At 41.0% G+C, this 22,410-nt stretch overlaps 1 protein-coding gene across 7 annotated transcripts in view; it reads left to right on the forward strand.

The window, feature by feature from the left end:
* The window catches only part of PPHLN1 (periphilin 1), a 121,839-nt gene extending 101,913 nt beyond the window's left edge, over positions 1-19,926 (forward strand). For 6 of the 7 annotated variants that reach the window (XM_006015918.3, XM_006015920.2, XM_025208221.1 and 3 more), the window contains one exon: positions 19,350-19,926. In XM_006015918.3, coding sequence (XP_006015980.1) covers positions 19,350-19,559 — 210 coding nt within the window. In that variant the 3' untranslated portion in view covers positions 19,560-19,926. Of the gene's footprint in view, positions 1-1,685; positions 1,713-19,349 lie in introns of those variants that run through there. The other variant, XM_006015919.2, reaches the window with a different exon arrangement.
* The last annotated feature ends 2,484 nt before the right edge of the window (positions 19,927-22,410 follow it).

Consider the following 22,410-nt stretch of genomic DNA (forward strand, 5'->3'; position numbering starts at 1 on the left):
TCCCTTTTTATACTTTACAAAAGTTGTCTATTGCATGGAATGTGTAATAATTAGTGTGTATAATATATTCCCCTTGCTACATGTGACTGTAAAAAAAGAAAAGAAAAAAAAAAGAAAAAGAATTAAAAAAAAACAAAACCCTGAGGCATGCAAATAACATTTTTGAGCTTTCTGCTGTAAAAAAAATATTGAGTTCCTCTTCAACCCCTTGTATGTGGTTGCTGTTAGCAAAGGATGGTTCTCAGACTCAAAGGGCGCATCCAGATGAGTGCTCACATGTCTCTTGCCCCGCCTCAAACCCCTTTGAGGTGGGGCAAGAGGCACGTACGAGAATGAAAAAATGTTCCCCGCACTGCAAGTTTGCAGTGCAGGCAGAAAATTAGACCCCTGGATCTAGGGATCTAAAAAAACTGAAACAAAAAAAAGCGGGGCAGGGCACGGTCCCAGACCATGCCCTGAGGCAAACAGAGGCTGGGCCTCCAGGGCGATGCTCTGGATGCCAGAGCATTTCCATGATTGGCCCCTCACCCTGGTGCTGAAACGCATGTTCAGCACCAGGGCTCCAGTGATGGTGAGTAAGGGGTCAGGGGAAGGGAATATAGTGGGAACTCCCACTGGCCCTGCCCAGCCCCTCCCCTTGCTAGCCCCCCAGGCCCCCCGACCCCTGCCTAGCTGGATCCTGCCACCCCAGGCGCCCCCCTGCCTGCATGCTGCCGGGTCCTGCCACCAAGGGCCTGGCCTGGCGGGGTGGCAGAGGGACCCCAGGGCTGGCAGGACTTAGCTGGGCCTAGTATGCAGTCCCTGTGTGCCACACCAGGTCCTGCCACCAAGGGCCTAGCCCAGCCAGGCGGCAGAGGGGCCCCAATATCAACCCATGTTCCTCCACACACCTACTTGCCTTCTCCCATGCCCCTTCCCACCCCTTTCCTGCAAGCACCACATCCCCCCATCACACCCATCATGTGCGAAGAAAACCAAAAGTACACATCAGCACATATAGGTATTTAGAATTTATTTTATCATGATAGAGACACTGGTAGGCTTCCACATTGCTTTAACATTGTAAATATACCAATAAAGCATTGCCCAACTGATTTCTCTCTCTCTCTCTCTCTCTCTCTCTCTCTCTCTCTCTCTCTCTCTGTGTGTGTGTGTTCGTGTCTTTTGTTTTTTAACATGGATTTTGGGATATTTTTAAAAATGGATGTGGGATGCTGCTGCAGCAGTTCAGCTGGCGCAAGGGGTAGTGTCCCCAGGTACCAAGTGGCCGAGCCCCAGAAGCTCCGGAGAGCGAGTAGCCCTGAGCTGCTTGGCAGGGCAGCTTTTTGTACGGCAGGGGCCAGGACAGGACAGCTTTTTTTATACTGCTGGGGACAGCCCCCTGGCTGCAGATCTGGGAGGAGCCAGGCAGGGTTATTTTGCCCCAAGTGGCACAATTTGCTCCACAGCAAAGTGCATGTCTGAGCACGTGCACTGAGGCAAAAAGCCCCTGCTCAAATTTGCACTGCTTCTATTTGAGCAGTGGATGTGCCCAAAAAGATCCTCTAGCTTTTATCGTATTATGAATATTACTTGCCAGTCAACTGATTGGTACAGTAAATCTTTTGTGTCCTTACAGGCTACTTTGTGTTCTCAAGGGTTTTTTTGTGTGGTTTTTTTTTCAATTTCTCTCATTTTTTCGCTAGGTATTCTCTTAGGATGTTATCTTGATGGACTAGAGAATGCTCAGAAGCTCTCAGGATTCAGGACCATTATCACCTACATGAGAAACCATATATTAGTCTGGCATGCTGTATATGGGGATATTTTTGGCTTATGGTACTTATTCTTCTGTGTATTACTTATTATCAGCACCTATTTCATAGAACATAGCTCACCATAGTGCTAAACAGAAACTCTTGGAACAAATACTTGGATTTTAAAATAATAATTTTATAGAACTTCATAATCTATTTTGTTTTGTTTTTTTGACATTTCTGTGACAATTAAGATGCCCTTCCTTCCCACATACCCAAGCTGTTCTCTAATGTATTTTCTATTCTGGTGAAGCTTAAATGGAACTGTTTCCTGTAAGCCTCTGAACATAAAATCTGAAGGTTATTAATGCATTTCTAGCTAGAGCATTAACATAAGCAAACAAAACCTTTTGTAGATGAACTGCACCCTTCCTGTTTTGGATGGAGCAAAAGAAAAGTTTACTGTGGGGCAGATTTTAGGAAATAGCTCTCCATCAGTTCTCTGTTTTATAAATAAATTGTTGCAGGGTGAGGTCCTTCCTTTGTCCTAAAGCTGATTATTTCCTGTTTAATCCTAAACTAGTGCATTTTAAGAAGCTTTTTCTTTTTAAGAAGTGAATCTGTGGGGGAGAGTTCTTGGAGATTTTTTATTTGCATGTTTTACGTTTTTTTTTTTTTTTTTAAGTCTACAGGAGCTTGAAATTATATAAAAATGCAGCTTCATAGACTATTAAAAGATAAGTTAGAAAATCTCTAGACAGTAGAAAAAATGTGTGGATATTTAAACTGTTACCTTGTGAGAAAACAATAAAAGAACATGAGTGGGGGGTCATGTAAGTATTTATATACTGCAATAGACTTTTTTTGTAAATTGCAAATATTCCTGGTAAGAATTTTTGAGCAAATATTGAAATTAAAAAAGCATGTGTTAATCTCCAGTACTGACACACATTATTTTAGTTCAGGTGATCTTTAATTTTTAAAAATGATTTCTATAAGAATGGTATGGTATGTAAAGGTGGTAGAGTTTTAGGTGAAGCAGCAATATTAGATTTGGGAGCACACTGGTTAATACATGAAGTAACATTACCCTCATCCAACACATCTGTTGTAAAGAATCCTATGAAATTTAGGCCACACACACACACACTGGTCTCTAAGGGCCTGTAGTTGGTGTTAAAATGCTGTTGTTATGTGGTCTGATTGGTTTAGTAAGGAATTATCTCCAGTAAAGCCATGTAACATAATAGTCCTTATTCTCCCATAAAGGGACTACTTTTGCTGGACTAAGAGGTTTCTTAAAGAAGTAATAATGCACTTTCTGTTGCCAAATTGTAATATTATGTGAATTGTATGCAGAAACACAAATTTATTAATGTTAAATATCAACTCGTGCTCATTTAAACATCAACTTAAACTGCTGAGCTGATGAATATTTAAAAATTAAAAATGCTGATTTTTGTATTTAAATTTTACTTAATGCATTCTAACACTTCGGATGAAAATTAGTTTTAATGATTTTAGAGTGACAAGGAAATGTATAGAAAATTAACATCAGGCTCCACGCATAGGGTTTTTTTGAGCTTTCCAGATATTAAGAAGTACTTTAATGACAATACAAGGCAAGTAGGAGCCTCACTTGTCTAAGACACTGATTCTTTGAGATCCTTTCTGGGTACTTTGAGATCCTTTCAAAATATACTTACAGTGTACTTCGAGATCCTTTCAGGGGTGCTGTGGGATGCCATGAAATGTTAGCACTGTTAGGCGTTCAAACTGATTCACAAGATAAACCTTGAGGCCGCATCCACACATGCAGGCATGTGTGGTTTGTGGTGCAGCAAACTGCACTTATTGCACATTAAACCTTGCATGGCACTGCTAATTTGCAGTGCCTGCACAAAATTTGTTACTCAGATTTCCTGGTAGCAAAACACACCCTCCCCCCAGGAAAAAAAAGTGGCACGTAACATGCAAAAATAGCATGCTCCAGGACAACTGCGGAGACAGAAGAGCCCCCATGCTAAGGCGCACTGCGACCCAGCCAGCTGCTCTGTGACTGGCTGGGGTACAGTGTGCCTCAAGATGGAGGAGCAGGCAGCCCTGGACTGGCTGCTCCCCTGTCTCCATGTGCCTCAGCATGGGGAGCTCCACTATGGCACACGAAAACAGGGGAGCAGGCTGGCTGGGGGAGTGCTGTGGAGTGGCTGGCTGGGCCGCAGGGTGCCTCAGCATGGAGGCTCTGCAGCACACAGTGATGGGGGAACAGGCAGCCCTGGGCTGGTAGGGGCACCAGCCTTGGGCTGTCTGCTCCCCCATCTCCACAAGCTGCTCCCCAATTGGCTGAGGCGCAGGGTTCCTCAGTATGGGATCTACCTGCCGGCTAGCTCAGCACTGAGGCACCCTGTGCCCCAGCCAGCCCGCCACCCCCGCAAAACATGGAGTCCATTTGGAAGGAGCTGAGTATATGCAGTTTGCCCACAGCGGGACAGTGACCCTCAGCAAAGGTCCTGTACAGGGCCGTGCATGCCACTACTATTTGTGCTGCTGCCAGAGCATGCCCTTACTCATCTGAATGTGGCCAGAGATTTCAAATAGGAATCCATAGTGTTAAAAATATTCTGACCTGCTGTGATCTTTCAAAGTGATTAGCAACAGAAGAATTGTGTTGTTATTTTTTTGTAGTCACAAAAATTAGCAAAAACTAAGTGTTGGCATTTCTGAGGGCTGCCGTGAGTCTAATAGAGGGTGCCTTGAGTCCAAGGGTGCCTGGAGCCTAAGAAGGTTGAGACCCACTGGTCTAAGGACTGTCCTACAATGTATTGAATGCTTCCTGTGCTGCTGTGTTTCCTGCTCTTCAACCTAGATGAGAGCTGAGGCAGGTTGGCAGTACACAGGCTCTTAAAATGCAGTTTTCATTCTGAACAGGGACTGTTCAAAATGGCAGACCTACCGAACCAATCTGTTCCTGAATATAATCTCTTTTAAGGGTTTTTAATTGCATTTTACTCCTATTGACCATGTGGAACCATCACAGCTCAAATTGAACAAGCTGTGGATTTGGTTCTCCCTGCAGTCATAGATAATCGTTCACTAAGAGCAAAAGTTTACAGCACCAGGTATTAGATCTCTTTTATGGTATCTTCTACTTCAGACAGTTCTAGAGAGAGAACTTTCCAATGCACAAGTAGTTTAGATTGACTTTGGGGATACAGTCCTTTCCAACTAACATGAGAGGCCTGCTTAGAATGTGGACCTCTCTTCTTCCCACTTTTGCCCAGTGTGGTTCCAAGACGCTCCTACCACAAAAGCAAAACTAGCTCTGACTTGTGTGCTCCGGTGAGGAAGTTCTAAGTAGTCTTTCCCCAAACTGCACTCTTCAGACTCAAGATCAATCATAATTTGATTCATGTTTCCTTTGTGTAAATCCAGTGAATTCACTGGAATTCATTGAGGCACAGGAAGCCTGGAATCCCAATATGCCATATGCTTTTAGAGCAGGGGTGAATAAAGTACAGCCTGCCAACTGATTGGATCCACACGCCAATTGATTGGATCCAGCCCACAGCACTCCACCTGGGGCTGAGCCCTGCCCAGGACAGCCCGCACTGTGCTCCCACTCACCCCAGTCCTGGCCAGTGTGCATAGCTTCCAGGTGGGGCTGCTCCCCATGCAACTGCAGCTGCCTGGGTACTACTCAGCTACCCCCCGCCTCTAGCGGCTCCTCCTCCTCTTCTTGCCCCTGGTGCCCTGCTCTGGGCAGCAGGTAGTATGCAGAAAGGTGGCAGCTGTGGGGATGTGTGCTAAGTAGCAGATGCCCAGACAGGCAGTGGGGAAGCAGCTGGACAGGTCTTGCCCCAGTGCACGGGGCTCCAGCTCCTGGCCACCTTCCACCCACTCAGCCACCCACAGGTGACTCCTTTTGTGCCTGGCGGGCAGGATGGGTGGAAGTCAGCCGGGAACTGGAGCTAGGGCCCCACATGCTGGGGCAGCTGCCGCCTAGCTGCAGCTTCACCCCCCCAACCTGGCTTGGCATGTAGTGCCTAGCACACATCCCCATAGCTTCCCTGCACTGCCTGCTGCCCAGAGCAGTGTAGCAGAAGTAGGAAGAGCTGCCAGTCATTGGAGAGATGAGCAGTCCTCAGGCAGCTGCAGCCACACAGGGCGGCCCCATCAAGAAGCTGTGATGCTTCTCCTGGTGCCCGCACTCCCTGGCCAGTGCTCTCAGGGGGGGCACCACTGCTCCCGCCTGCCCCCCCGCGCCCATCGCCTAAGTGGGAAATGCTGGATGTCAGGGGGTGCACCACTGCTCTCAGGGGGTGCACGTGCACTCCCTAAGTATCGCCACTAGCCACAACACCCCCATTTCCCCTCCCACAAAATATACAAAAGTAAGACTTTATTTTGAGCTATTATGCAATTACTTCTATATACACTATTAAAAAAAACAAGTCAGGACAAAAATTATTTTTGAACTAAAATATTTAATAGTAGATATTTGATTTTTAGTGTATGTTTTGTGTTTTATCTATAATTTGTTAAAAAGTTATCTTCTGAAAGATTTGGTGTGTGCGGCCCTTAACAGCTCGCCAAAACTTGTTAAACGGCCCTATAGCCAAAATAATCACCTAGCCCGGTTTTAGAGGGTCTCTTTTCAGAGTAGAACTGTTCTATGGCAATGCTTCATTTTAGACTTGAGGCACTGCTTGGAACATACCAGCTCTTCGGTTTTACTCATTTTGGCTACAGAACGATAATAGAGCAATTCTTCTGTTGCAAAGAACTCAGACCACAACATGCCAGAATGTTTTTAACAATATGGATTCCTCTTTGAAATCTTTGGGCATCTTTACTCCATGGTTGAGGTGGTGCTTTAATTAGAGCAGCTCTCGAGAGCTGAACACGAGATGCCAAGCCTGCTGGAGGGTGCTTATATTAGCATGCTCCACCAGACTTAATTAATCGAGTCCACTCTGATCTGACATACTGTAATTACAGTCCATCAGAACAGGCATCCTACATGTCTACAGGCACCCTTTGGTTTTATCCTGTGAATCATGTTGGGTCACATAATGGTGTTAATATTGCCTAGCACTCCATGGCTTCCTTGAAACATCTCACGGCACCCTGAGAATCACTGCTTTAAAGCATCAGTTTCTTCTACGGTTGGAAACAAGATGCTGGACTAGGTGGAGCATTGATTTGACCCAGTGTGGCACTTCTTATGTTTTTAATGCCAAGGTAGCTATCAGCATCTGTTAGATGATGAAGTGTGTTTTGAACTGGAAATTCAAACTGGAATTTGTACTTAAATTTTTTTCATAAAATTGTAATTAACATTTGGAAGCACTCTAAAGTATTTATAATATGTCTGCCACCTGGTTAACAAAGTGCTAACTCTTTTGCATTTTTAAAGATTTTCTTTCTATGTATTTTAGCAAATCTATAAATCTATTAAACTAGAAATGTACAAATACAATTCTGGTCCTAATTAAAGGGAGCCAGAATTGTATTTGAGTTCAAGTAACTTTCTTTTACATTTCTTCACTAAGAAACAGATTAACATAAAATGATTAGTTATTATGTAGTAGATTCGATAATTTGTTTCTCTCAATTTGCATTTCAATAAATATGTAATTGCTATATAAACAGTGATTAATGGATATGAAAATTATCATACAGATCCAAAGCAAAATGGTTAATCCATGTTTAAGAGAGGAATATATGAGATCGTTCACACTCATAGTTTAAAATTATCTATACATATAATGCACAAGAATAAATTTGTTGTATTTATATAGTTTTTTAGAACCATAAAATATAATTCAGGTAAGCAGAAAAACAATGTAAAAGTCGCATGGATTACATACATTTGCATAAGAGCCATTTTATAGTGTGTTTTTCCTCATGGTGGATCTTTGAGATTAAATATTTTACTCATAAACGTGAAATATAGAGTTTGTAAGGAAAAAATGATGATTGACTGGCACCTAGTATAATAAGAATTTTTGTATGTCAGCTTTTGCAAGAAGTAACATAGTAGTCCATTGCATTTGAGGTATTTGTTTACATTTTAAATTGGATTAATATCATCTTTTATAGCACTGTGAAAATTCTGTGATACAGTGTCACAGGGAGAGTGGCATTTTATAATATGGGTGTCATTGCAATATTTACGTGAACATGGCATATGAACATTTTTGACATTAGGAACAGGGAGCTCTAATGTCAATATCAGTCTATAAATGAATAGACAGATTCATCGGTTGTTAGAATTTAAATTTGCAATTATAATGTAAGATTTTACATGTTCAGTTGGGCATATGGATCAGATGGGAGGTTGTCAGGTTAACATGGATCAGATGGGAGGTCCTACAGTTAGATACTTAAACCAGCAATCTGTCCTAAAATTAGATGATTTGTATTTGGTTGTCTATCAGGAAGTAAAAGGTAACCTTGACCTCTGTTTTATTATTGAAGACTAGCACTGCTATAGGTAAGGCCTGGCATCTCTTTTTGTCTAAAAGTTGATTCAAAGTTCTCTAAGATCTTCATGCTCACTGATAAGTACTGTTCTTCATAAGTGCTAAACAGAGATAGCACCCAAAATTTGGGGTAATTTGAGCTAGGGCTTCAAAATATGTATCCTTTGACAAAATCAGTTTGATTTTCTGACAGCTTTTTATTGCACCTGGAGCTATGAGTGTGACTCGGATTGTCCCAAAATTAATCTTTGCCACTTAAGACTTATCACAGCCAGTGAATGATACCAGTGTCTTTTTGCAGGGCTTAAAGTAAAGTAATTATTGAGGTTTAAGTTAAGAACTCAAATACATCAGCACCTGGATTCAGAGCAAATTAAATGAACGTAGACACTAGTTTAGCACCCGAGTCAATATTACACATGTCTGCTACAACAATGTTGTCATTTAAGAGAGCAAAGAAAAATTATACCTCTAACTGACAAAAAAAACTTGGTATAGATATGGCCATACTGACAGACGGCCAGAGTTTTTTGGCTTTGCTTATTTTGTTAAGGAAAGTGGTATAAATGTCTGTAGAAAGACTCATGTCAGAAAATGCACCCTCTCTATCAGGAGGGTGTGCCAACACCAGCTATGTTGGCCTAGCTATCAGTGGGCATGTAGCATCTGATGAAATAAGCCACTATTTACAAAAGCTTATGCATCTCTTTTTTAGTTAGTCTACAAAATGCTGGGGCCCTGCTATTGCTTTTAAACCTGTGTTACGCTCATTAACTATGAGTTCAGATTCTTCCTTTGACAGAAACTAGAGAATGATCAATGGGCATGTTGCTACTACCTACTTCTGCTGAGGAAATTTCTTACTTTGGAAACAGGTCTGAGTTATAGACCTAGTTGAGAACATTTTTTTCTGAAAGATAATAAATTACACATTGTCTGTACAGGTACTTGAGTATAACTGCTAGGTATGTTGCTGAACTTTGTGAGCTACAGTCTGAGGTCCACTGGGCCCCACTCCCAAGGGAAATGTGAGTTGTTCTCCCTGACTTTCCTTCCCATATGAGTTGGAAACTGGTGTGGAGGCTGCCTCTGGGTGAGAAGCTCAGAACAGACATGCTTCCTACATGGCATAGGCTCTCTGGAGCTGGGGGAGGGGGAGCCGACAATACCCACTTGTCGGGGCCGAGAGGCTGTGGCCAGCAGCCCGGGCACGTGGGCCAGGGAATCGGCACGGCGGACTAGAATTAGGCACTGATGCGTAGGGGTTGATTAAAGATTATTTTACTTGCACCGTAGATGGTCGCGGTGCAGGCAGGAAAACTTGCTTGGTTACAGTTGTAGATAGAAGAAAACTCGAACGATGAGAGCTCTCTGAACCGATACGAGAGTCCGTGCTGTGACTCTCAACGAGCGCGCAGGGCAGGGGTACGTCAGGGATCGTGCAGTGACGGGGAGAGATTCTTGATGGCTGATCAAACCATCATTCGGTCTGAGATATACGTAGAAATCCACGAGGTAATCGTGGACTCCTTGCCGGAATTCTCTCGAATTTCTCCCGGAATTCTTGGAATCGGGGTTCTCAGGATCCTCCTGAGATTCTCGGAGATCTCCGACTTGGGCGGAAACTGCTCAAGCCTCTTATACGGCTAGCAAGCCAATCCCTAGCCGCCCCCTGGGGGAAATTTAGAAACAGCCAATAATGGGGAACAAATTTACATACGGGTGGTGGGAACTCCTTTCCACTGGGGTTTTTCTCTCTGCAGCTGAGAATTGCACCGTGCAAAGAAAGCTCCATGTGGCGGGAAATAATTCTGCAGTGCCAAAGCGCGCACACAATCATTGGGTCATGACACCACTGAATGGAGACCTTCACACATCTTAGAGCTGTTGCTTCAGGCTGTATTTATCTCCATAGGGTGTTCTCCTTCAGTTGGGAACATCTCGTTGTGATAAAAGTAAGAAACCTCACACCTTTCTGAGTCTCTTGTGGCAAAGAAGGTCATATAAAGCCCTTTTCTTTGTGGTAGGTAATCTGCACCTCCAGTTTCCTGCCTCTTCCTTCCTCCTGATGGTGCATGCATTCCTTACAAACCCATTGCTTTCCCATAGCCACCCTAAATTTCCCAGAAGTATGAAAAAGAAAGGAGGAAACTAGAGTTGGTGTGTGTGGCAAAGGAAGGGGTTCAGTGCTCAAAACACAAGGAAAGTCAGCGAGGAGAGTACTTAGAGCGATGGCCCTGTCGGGGGGAGTGTGGGAAAGGTTTGAGTGATAGGGAGAATTGTAGGGAGGGGAATGGGAGAGAGAGGTCAAAACACGGAGGAACAGTGCTGACAAAACTAGAACAGAGAAAAGAGGGAGGTGAGAAGGAACATGGCAGAGATCTGCTGTTGGGGATGTTAGGCCTTTGGTTTTATTTTGCATATGAATGATAGAACTTGTCCTTATCACTGTAGTGCCAGTGTCTCAGTCTTTGACACGGCAGGTTATCCCGCCAGCATCCCTGTTGGCATGGATGCTTGGGGCACAGACAATTTGACCTGCCCAAATTTACACAGGAAACCTGGGGGAGGGCAGGAAACTCTGCTTCTAGGTCCTCGACCATCCTTCTTCTCATGTCTCCAAGTGATTCCATACTAGCTCTTTCATTGTCCAGTATCCTCATTTCTTCAGCCTGCAGATCCCATGTCTATATTTGTTTCGTTGTGTGGAAGGTGGTTAGGGAGGGAGGATCTGGGCACAGAGACAGAGGATCTGGAGGAGGTGATACACAGGCAGCAAAGAGGCCATGTAGCCAGTGCATTCTATGCCTGGGCAATCCCTGCTAAAAGCCATAGGCAGTGAAGGGGGAGAGTTAGGTTGTGGTACATGGAAATGTGGAGAAGTTTCTCTTTAAAATCAAGCAACTTAAATACACCAAAACTTTAATGCAGACTTCTGGTTGTCAGTTGGTGCCTAGCGTTCTTGCAGAATGTGGAGAGTTGCTAACCTTAAATTAACCCCTGAAAATCAGGAAATGCAGATGCGGTATACCACCCCACCAGTTTGTCTCTGTCTGCTCTGAGTAATGCTCTTTTTCTTCACTCTGTTCTCTGAGATGCTACAGAAAGCATATGTCAGTGCTGTAGTGCTATGACAAAACTAGCAGTCAGGGACCTTCCTACGCTCAAACGCTGAACTTGCTCCGCACAAATCAAGTAAAATATTAGCACCCTTTCCATATAGCTCTAGTACATTTCTTGAGACATTGCTTTTACTTATTCCTCTCTACACCTGATGAAGTAGGCTGTAGCCTACAAAAACCTTTCTAAATGTATTAATGTTTAAAGTTCCCCTTGCCCTGTCTTCTGCCTGACTTCAGACTAACATGGATTACCTCTCTCTACCAATCCTAAATGAATGTTCCAGGATTGGTATGTACTTTAATTTTGCATTTTCTGATTTTCAGGTGTTTACATTTACATTTACCTTAATCCTTCATTTCCTGCTGTTCAGAGATTTGTTAGCCACTCAATCCATTCTGGACTAACACAAGGTAACTTTAACTCTGAAGTTTGAGGCGTATAGTAAAAATCACATTATCATCAAATGATCTACTCACTTGCCAAAACATTGCTATATTCTAGCACAGGGGTTCTCAACCTTTTAGACTCGAGGCACCTCTTGGAACTCATTTTTACTATAGATATAGAATAGAATGATTCTTCTGTTGCAGAAAACTCCAAAACCCCACAGCAGATCAAAATGTTTTTGACACTGTGGATTCCTGTTTGAAATCTCTGGGTTTATCTCTGAATCATGTTTGTGCCCCTGATAGTGCTAACATTGTGGCACCCCACTGTACCTTTGAAACGTTCTCAAGGCATCCCAGGGTGGTGTAGCACATTGGTTGAGGATCACTGTTTTAGCAAATCTGAGAGAGGTCATGTTACTCTGAAGTCAGGCAGAAGGCAGGGTAGATTTGCATTTTATAGTCTAACTAAAGATTGGATTAAGGATTGGACTCTTAAATCACTTCAAGAACCATCAATGAACTGTTGTAGGTAGAGATCATCCTTGAATTGAGGGATTGCTAGTGACAATGAGTCTAACTAAATCAGAGATGTCTAGTGGAAGCTTATTCATCAGACACTGTGTAGGAACACAAATCTATCGTGCCTTTTGCCAAGGAAATCAGCCTTCCTGAACAGGAATAACTAGTTATTACCATCTCTTTGTTTCCAGTGAGCTCCATCCCTTCCCTCCCCCCCACAACATGCTCCCTCTAATTTTCAGTGACCTCACTCATTGCCCCACTTTAAGTTTCTAAGACACTTCTGTTAGGTTCTTATCAGTACAACAAACCATTGATAGTTTTATTACTTCCTCCAAGTTTTTAGAACAACCTATTCTTGTTCCCATACTAACATTGACTCACCTATATAGCCCAGCTGTCTTCTATATACTGGTGGGAGCCAAACCAATACTATATTACTTCAAATATAAAATGCCCTTTTTTAACTCAAATATTTTTTTCTAAAGATGGCCTGTTTCTTAAAGTCTGCTAAAAATAAAAACCTTTTCTATGCACTGTAGAGGTTTTATGCCTATAAATTGGTCTTTATTTGAGGTGTTATTTTTTTCTTATATTGAGAGAGGGGAAATTTGGTTGCCTCTGAAATTCAAAAGTGCTTTAAATTCATCCTTAAATTGAATTTAAGAGCCCTTGAATTTCAGAGGCAACCAACTTTTCCCCCTCTCAATTAAGTCCCCCCCATCAAATAAAGGGCAGTTTACAAGAATACAACCTCTGTAGTTTACAGAGGAGCTTTTTATTTTTAATAGAATTTAAAAAGCAGGCCATTTTTAGAAAAAAAAGTATCATAGGATATCTATATTATCTCAATATAAATTGTACCATTAAAACAACATTGAAGTTGCACAGTCAAACACTTGAAAGTTCACAAATGCCTGGTGATGTATAATAGCTGTTTGTGTTGATGGTTTATGACAGTTGCATAATCATGTGCTGTTCACAGATATGATGTTAGGTTATTTTAACTAACACACATTCTACATAGTGTATTGGAAAGCACAGTGTAGAAAAAAGCAAGTGTATATTTTAACACATAGCACATATTTTAAACTAGTCGAGTTAAATCCTAGGACAATACTTGGCCAGTTAAAGATAATGTGTTTTGTGTATGATAAAGCACCGTCTGCACGAAGAATTTGTATCAGTTTTACACAGTATGGTGCTTCCTTTCTCTGTGGGAATAGTTTCACGAGCTTTAACTGTATCCACACTGGGGATGAGGGGACTTACTATTTCAATTGCCTGTACATTTAAAACAGTACCACTTTTGTGTGTATTAGCTGATATGTTTAACGTCTCACCTTTAAATAGTAGGGTGTAGGAACACAGTTTACCATGGGATAAGCTAACACATCAACTACACACACTTTCGCCCAGAAAATATGAAACCGCATACCTCACTTTGATTGAGAGGAAAGCTACCTCACCTTTACCACAGTGTAAGAGCATTCATAAAGGCAGTTGCTGCAGAAGAGCTGACATTCTATGATGCAGTCTTGATTACTTCATGAGACCTTGTTTGTGTGTGCATAGCTTTAGCTGAAACTGGTCCTAACAGTATGTACAGTGAATAATACAGTATGGGACTCTATCTTGGCTGTGTCCTTTAAATAATGAAAGGTCTCAAAATGTAATATAGTTTTTGTTCTTTGAAAACTCAAGAGTGCCAGATTTGGTGGCTTTAAGGATCCTTTTAAAGAGGAATTGAAGTCAGCTAATGCACTTTTTCTTCTTAGATAATACAGACTTTTAATAGGAATACTGCAGCTGTTTCTACTCTTTCTTCATCTGTTTGTTAAAGTAGTACAAATTCTTTCCATTATGTCTGAGACAGCTTAGGTCAGAGAATAACACTGCTACAGCGTTGGTAAATGATCACCCTATATAGCTTTAGCTGCTTTCAGGATTACCTGCCATGTATAGCAAACAGAGTAATGGTACTGCTGGTATAGTTGTCATTCTATAGGAACTCTATAATTTCTTACCTCGCACATGGAATCATTTTTAGTGTTCAATTCCAGATGTTTAGGAATGAGCTTTTCAATGGCCTGAGCTCAGAATCTATATCAGCCTCAATTCCAAAGATAGGGATATTTTGGAAGTACTCAAGATCCAAATCCAGATTCAGTTTTCCTTGCAGCAAAGAATTGTTTTTTTAAGTGATTTTACGTTTGGAATCTTCTGCTGTTTCCCGTGTTCGTTAAAGGTCAGAATTCCACGTGGCCTTATTCACTGTTTATTTCCTTGAAACTGAATCTTTCCTCTGCTGAGTTGAATTTTTGAGGAACCCATCTTTGTATGCAGGGACAACATCGCATCTTAAAGAGGCTTCAGAGCTCTTTTTGAAGGGGCTGACTGCATCATTACAGCTGTCGCTGCCCAAACTTTCCTAGCTAGCCTGACATCTGGTTCCTAACACCTCTTTAAAGGGGGAGCAGATCAAGTTCTTTCTAATCTATCTGTTGAAGATAAAATATTTATTCTCTGTTGTTTCCAAAGTATTAATTTGTTCTCAGTGGAATATCTGGGGGGAGGAGGGGAGAGAAGGGTCCCCTCCTCCCCCATATTTAGCATTCTGTACATTTTGTGGCTTCTAAAATCATTTGCCATAGTAAGTAAAAAGAAAGAAAGAAAGACTTTTTTTTGACTTTTAAGACTTTTGACTTCTAAGAGACATTTATTCCCGGGTGGGTGATCACTCGGAGCCAGTAAAGAGCATGTACAGGTACGCCCGAAGATCTGGGCCTTATGGACAAGGCCTGGGCTCATGGCCTGCAAGGCCTGCCCGTACACTCTAAACTAACAAAACAACACACACACACACACACCCCCCCACCAAAAAACCCACAACGAACATTCGGACTATATTGACTTTTTTACAGTTCTGCCAGCGGGGGACACCCATGAGGCCTCAGGGGTCGCCCCGCATGAACCAAAGTCCAAGGTTTCGGCCCGCTTGAGGCGTCCCTGCAGCTTGAGCAGCCGGTGGTCTCACAGTACGAGGACCAGGCGTCCCGCCTCGACTCGGCACAGCGCCCCCTCGAGGGCCCAGCGCTCCTCAAAGGCGGGCACCGTGCTCAAACTCGAGTGAGAGGCGGGCCCGCACCAGCAGGCGGAAGAGTTGCAAGGCGTCGACCATGCCGGTGCCGGTGAGCCGGAAAGAAAGAAAGAAATAAAGAAAGAAACTTTCCTCTGATCTTATTTAATTGACTATCATAGCTGTGAATTAAGGTAGAATGTTTCAGACATGATAATATAATAAGCTCACTTTTTTCATTTTATTATCTTTTTGAAGCACTGCACAAAAATATATTCAGGTGGACTTAGCATTAAAAAAACAATACACAGATATTTTAAATAGTGCAGTTCTACATGTTATAAGAGAAAATAACCATTAATTTGAATGGTACTATAAGTCTGTAATATGACGTTTATCTGAAGATGTACTAAAACGGATCAAATCTACTTGTCCCTATACTTCCTTTAGGTGCCCTTTAGTACAAAAAGCCTTTCAAAAAAACATGTCCCTTGTAGTCTTTACTAATGTGCTTAACACCTATTCTTTGGTTGTAGATGTGATTGTGCCAATGCCATAAAAGGCTTTGTGTCAATTGCCAGGTTGTTTTACCTGTAGAATGTCATTCACATATTCTTAGTTTGAATACTTCAAAGGTGATAAAAGAGAACAAATAAAAATGTGATAAGGGAAAAAAGGCATTTTTCTCCCAATACCTAATAGCTTAAAAAAAAAAAAAGTTCTTGTAAAGGTGGTAACCATCTGTCTGTCACATGGTTAATTAGATACAGGGTAATGTTTCTGAACTTTTTCATTCCTTGGAAAAGAGTCCAAGGAAATAATCACTAAAGTTAGCTGTGCTTTGAAGTTGTCTTTGCCAGACCCATAATTTTAGTGCTGTGAAAAATGCACTAAATATGCGAGTCTCTTATTCTGCTGCTGGAGCACTAAGGAACAGCTGAAGTGTACAAAGCAGTGCACAGGAAACTTATTTGCTCTAGTAGCATATCCCATAGGAATACTATCTTTTAAGAGATTGTGTTAAAAATATGTTGGGTGGCATTGTCTTATTCAGATATTTTAGTGTGTGAAAATAAAAGAAAAATTCACATACGTTTAGTGCCAAGCAGTTTGTGAAAATGGTAGTTTCTCTCTTGCCTGTTATAAAGCCTCTCATCAAAAACATCAGTTGTGTTGTCTGATTTGATTAAAAATTCCAGATTCCTTCTTGTTATTTCTGGGAGTGATTTAAACTGTGATGACATAATGCCTAGACTTTGTATTTTCCCACCCCTCTGATGTGAGTTTTGTCCCCTGTGCTGTCCTTTTGATCCATTTTCATGAAATGCATATTCTGTACTACAGGAGAATTTTTCAGTTGCAATTACTTTATTTGTGTCTACCATCTATAGATGTATGTGGGAAGAAAGCATATATACATCTCACTAAATCCCACTATGGATTTAGTTGCTAGTGTTGAATGATCATCATCCTTGGGGAAAGATCAGAAATGTTGATTGCTAATTATTTTCATCCTAAAGAATGCACAGAAAAAAATAAAACTAGGTTATCACCAGAAGTGCAGAGAATGTAATAAATGGAAGTTGGCCAGTGATGTTAGAAAAGGAACACATTAACCACTTGATGGGGGAGAATTTCTGTTACATTTCTGTTTCATTATTCCATATGAAATTAAATATTCTTGCCTAGAAAAAATGTAGGTGACTAACTTTTGTTGAAAGCATAGCTCCCTTGAAAATCTCATTCCTTGATTTGAACCACCCTTGAACATTGTGATGTAGCTATAACATGACAGTGATTGAGCATTTTTTTGCTAGAGGAGTTATATAATGTTCTCTGTCTTTAAACAAACTTTCACAGAATAAATTAGATATTAGTATACAAAGGATAATTAAATCTACTTTAGGGTAAGAAAACAAGGCTGATGTGGCAGTAAAGACACCTTTTACTGGACCAGGCTTTCAGGCACAAAAATCATCTATGTTAAATTGTTATGCAATAGAATTCTCATTAAAAAATTAAGTGCTCATCTCTCTACTGTGATTGGAAATTTTTTTGTGGAAATATATATTATTTCAAAAGTGATAAAAACTGTTTGAAGGTGTAATGGCTTACCAAAGACACTTCATAGATGCTTTTAAATACTTAAATCTAGCAGGTATCTGAGGGTACTGGACAGGGCAGGATTTTATTGTATTGACTTGTGTGATGGGAGAATAGAGTAGATGTTTAGGTGAGTCCATATACTTTGACTAGTTTCTCTTTGGAGAACAAGTACATTTATTAACTAGTCAAGGAAGGGGTGGTCCAGTGGTTACAGCAGCGAACTATAGACAGTGTGGTTTGCTGGAAGTCTTGAACATCTTTGTGTCCTAATTTACCTCTCTAATATGGCTTACAGTGCTTACTTCAAAGGGGTTGTTGTAAGACTATTATTAAGACTTACAGTATTACTTGTTCATCTTAGACTGTGCATATGGTCTTATGCTTGTACATACAGAACAGAGTTGTAATTCAGGACTAGGGCTGTGGCTCCTATTTAACAGGAGCATAATTAAGTTAAATTATAAATTAAAAAAACAAACGGATGATGAGGTCACAAGCATAGGTGGAAAGGATATTAAATTAAGAAAGAGCTGTTTCATGCAGAGTCCTGGTACGTTTCCAATCTCACAATCTTATCATTTAATGCAGCTTTCTTGTCTTGTCTTGTCTTCCCCATTCCCTCCCTGCCTAAGCTTGTGTGCATGCACCTATGCATGTGTGCGCGCGTACACACACACACACACACACACACACACACCCATATAGAACATACAGACCCAGCTGCTGCTAGAGTATTTGGTCACACCCATCCGCCCACCAAACTGCTGCTAAAATATTTGGTTGTGCACACACATGCATACACACACATAAGGATATAGGATGTGCACATACAAATCCAACTGCTGCTAGTGTATTTGGTCACAGGCACACACATATAGGCCATGTGGACTTAATGCTGCTAGAGAATACGGTGACATACAAAGACCCCAATCTAGCCAGGTGCTCGTGGTGGTTCCATTCAACAACTGTGCTGGCAAAGTGCTCCATGGGAAGGCACCTGGTGCTCAGGGTGTGAGACAGCTGGCAGAATATGTGGGAGTGCCTACATTTGCTTTGTGCTGGCTGTCAGGTGGCAGCTGACGCTTATATGCCACTTGGCAGATGTGGTGGAACTCTGTAGGCACAAAGGAGACATCTGATGCCACAGAGGAGCTGTGAGCATAGATGCACTCAAAGCCTTGCCAACAGAATTTTAGTTCTGCCAGCAAAGCTTTGTAGTATATGCTAGGCCTTACTTTGTAACCACCGGTGTTAGTCTTGCTATCACTTTTACATTGAGGTCTCTCTAACAGAGGCATTTTCTATTCATGGCTGAATCACCAGTACCATCAAACATATATAATATTTCAATATTCATTGAAGCCTCTCTATGAGAAATGTATCCAGTTTGCCCTAATAGTTGATTTTGAAATTGCCAAGAAACATGAAATATTTTTGGTGAAATAGTGCAATACACCTTCAAGTCTTATCAAAAGGTAAATTAACTAATTGCTACTTTAAAGATTAATCAGATGCTTGAAAAGGTAAAACCCAAATTTTGTTGCAAACAAAAGTGTAAAGTATGTTTAAATTTACTCTTTCTCTCTGCTCTGCTACTTTATTACACTTTAGTTGTTACTACATTACAAGAGAAATTCATTGCCATATTTAATTTTTATTTCCTCTAATGAGAATTATTTCTTGTTTCAAAGTAGTGCTGCACTAACTACATTTGACTTTGTTACATCTAGAGCAGGCCTGGGATATAAAAAAATTGTAAGACGGTCTAACATGCAAAATTCATGTTGACTCCATTATCCATTTGATTTTGTTATTGTCATAGTTCTTTAACTTGGTGAGAGGAGGGAATATTGTGACTTATTGTGTAAATATTCTTGCATTTTAATTTGCTTCTAATATTTATTGCTTTTAGGTTTACAGACAAGATTGTGAAACCTTTGGTATGGTGGTGAAGATGCTGATTGATAAGGATCCTTCATTAGAAAAGTCTATTCAGTTTGCTCTCAGACAGAATTTGCATGAGATAGGTGAGCGATGCATTGAAGAACTAAAACATTTCATTGCTGAATATGATGCTGCCAATCAAGAGTTATCAGAGTCCTTTAAAGAGGGGCAATATTAAGAACAAAATATGCTTTTAGATTTTCTGTATTGTATATGCCATTAATATATAAATATGCTTTTTTGTGGAGAAGGGGAGATCTTAATGGAGATTTGAACCCAAGGCCCATGCTCTTTCATAGTAGCTAAGCTTGTTCACTGTGGTCTCCGCAGTATTCTTCTTTTCTGTATTTGTTGTCTGACATTTCTTCCTTTGAAGAGGATATGCATTTCAATAATGATGTAAAGTGACAAACTATTTTTGAAAACCTTTACATAATTACCTAGGGAAAAAAAAAGAAGTGTTCATTCTGATGTATGTATACTTTTGTTTTGTTGTTTAGAAGTGTAACTGAGCACTGTATTTTTATTAAAATAACGAGAAGCAAGCTCTTCATTCCTCAACTTATTCAGGAACTTAGTTGTTTTGTTGCTTATGTACAATACAGAAAAAATTCTAAGTGTGTTCATCAACATGCTTTACTTTTTCATTTATTGTAGCTTATAAAGTTCAGATCCATTCTGAAAAACGGAATCTGGAAATTTATTCTTTGTCTCTGACTGCCAGGACAAATTTGCTCACTTAACATCCAGACTCATTGACTTTATAATTATCATCCCTGCAAAGTTCCATTTAACATTCTACAGACCAAAAAAAAAATCTGTAGGCTGGCTTCTCCTTTTTGTTATTTCTGTGATGAAACTATAACTGGATTTTCCTCTTTAGTTAACTGTTTGATCTCTTACGAGCTATTTTGACTGAACAGGGCTATCTAGAATTTTAAAAAGGACAATAGTAGTTACGGAAGAGAAGCAAGTCCCTGTGGTAGGAGAGAGAGTGTTATATAATCACTTTTCAGAGGTGAAATGCATCTAAGGCTAAATATGCAGTATCCTGATTGTTAAAGTGCCGGCGGCTTTTCCTTTAACAAAAAATTACCATATAGGCTTTCAATCTTAGAGATATGTAATTTCCAAATGCAATTACATACTGATAATTAGATGTATGATTAAGTTCTTTGTGTACAACTGTAGTTAGAACAAGATTAAAACTAAATGAGATGGGTTTAATGACTAAAACAGAATGCTTGAATGATGCAAAGGCTTTTTTTTCACTTAAGAGAAATACTGTGAGCCTAATGACACAAAGTACCTTGCATAGTCTCATTAACTTTGTTGGACTACATGCAAGGGTGTGAGTGAGTGGATGGTAATAATTTTGTACGTAAAAATTATTGCGCATGCTTTCCACACATTACACTTTCCCACAATGGGCAACAACTACAAAGCATGTAGGATTATTCCTTTCTGATTTAGGAATTTAATGCACATGTCTACATCAGACTTGTATTGTGGATCAGGTTTGTTTCAGCGTTATTGACACTGTTTTAGACTGAATTTGGAGGGGGAGGATAGGGAGGGCCATACAGTACACTATACCAGAGGTTCCCAAAGTTTTTATGCTGCGGCCTGGCAAACTGTGGCCCAGCAGTCACAGCCAACCACAGCCAGCAGACAGGTAAGGATACCCCCCACCCCCCAGGCGGGGGGGGTGCACCAAACCCTGCGTTGCTGCAGGCCCTACAGTTGGAGCCATGGCCTCTACGCCTGGCTCTGGTGGGGAGGCCACAGTTTGCCAGTCCATGGCCACTTTGGTCCAGCAGATGACTGCTGCGGCCGTGCAGCCAACCTTCTGCAGCCCAGCACTGGACTGTGGCCCAGGGCTTGAGAACCCCTGCACTATACTACTCGCATGCAAACAGAAGTTGTTTCAGAAATCGATGAATCTTAAGTAATGCAAGTGAATATAAGTTTGTACTCGAGGCTAAAACTGGAGGTGGGGAAACCCTAAAATGCATTTAACACACCTTGCTAATCAACAAGTGCCCATTAATGTACTTTAATGTCACTAGGTTTAATTTTTCTTGATGTTTTAATTTGCACCAAATGACCTCTAAAGGGAATACTGAACGGTGTGCTTTCTTTCATTAAAACTGCCTTATAATTGAGACAAGCTCCTAAAATCAGATTAAATATCATTGATAGCAAGAGACAAAGGAAATTCCCAATGGACAATTTCTTCCTCCAGAAATTAGTATGAAGTATTTGGTAACACAAAATTCAGATTCAGGAATGCTAAGTTACTACTTTTTTCTGGTTTTATGCTTGTCATACTGTTGTTTAAAAGTTTATGCTTAACCCTGTGTAATATATATTTTCAGCATGTTGATGGAATTGAAAAACTAATATCCTTTGAAAATCAGTTAACAGCAAGAATCAGTTTTACAGCAAGAAATATGGCCCCTTCTCCTACTCTCCATATACATTGTACACCCCTGTGTTAAGCTTTATGTAGTGAAACTACATTAGTTGCCCTGCCCTGAGGTATCTAGGAAATGCTAGTGAGATAAGGAGAGTGTGAGTGGAAGAGGACAGGTTGGAAGATAGATGCAGTTATTCTGTTTTTTGTTATCTGTTTACAATTAAAAATTGTTTCTAGCACTGATGAATGGGAAGATCCCCTAAAGTAAGGGAGTGTAAATGCAATGCTGTCCCTCTGAGTTGGTAGTTTGGAAAAAAGGTTTTGAAGAAGTCTGAAATGATCAGTTAAACCTAGTTCCTACTACCAGTTTGGCCAGCTGAACACTTCTTCAGTGCGATAAGCCTTCTGGCTGCAGGTGTGTGTAAACATGTTACTCAGCAGTGGTCCCAGAATGCACTTTGTGCTCTGGCAGCTTTGTGGGGGCTGTGGGTCAGAACTCCTTGCAGCAAAAGAACTTAGATCTAGACCAAGACTTTGTGGCTTGTGGGGTGGGGGTAGCTCCCACTGCTGCTTGCACCCCAGGAATTTTGCTGCAGCTCTGCTCCCAGCC

Source organism: Alligator sinensis, unplaced genomic scaffold, assembly GCF_000455745.1.
Source record: "Alligator sinensis unplaced genomic scaffold, ASM45574v1 scaffold147_1, whole genome shotgun sequence".
NCBI lineage: Eukaryota > Metazoa > Chordata > Crocodylia > Alligatoridae > Alligator > Alligator sinensis.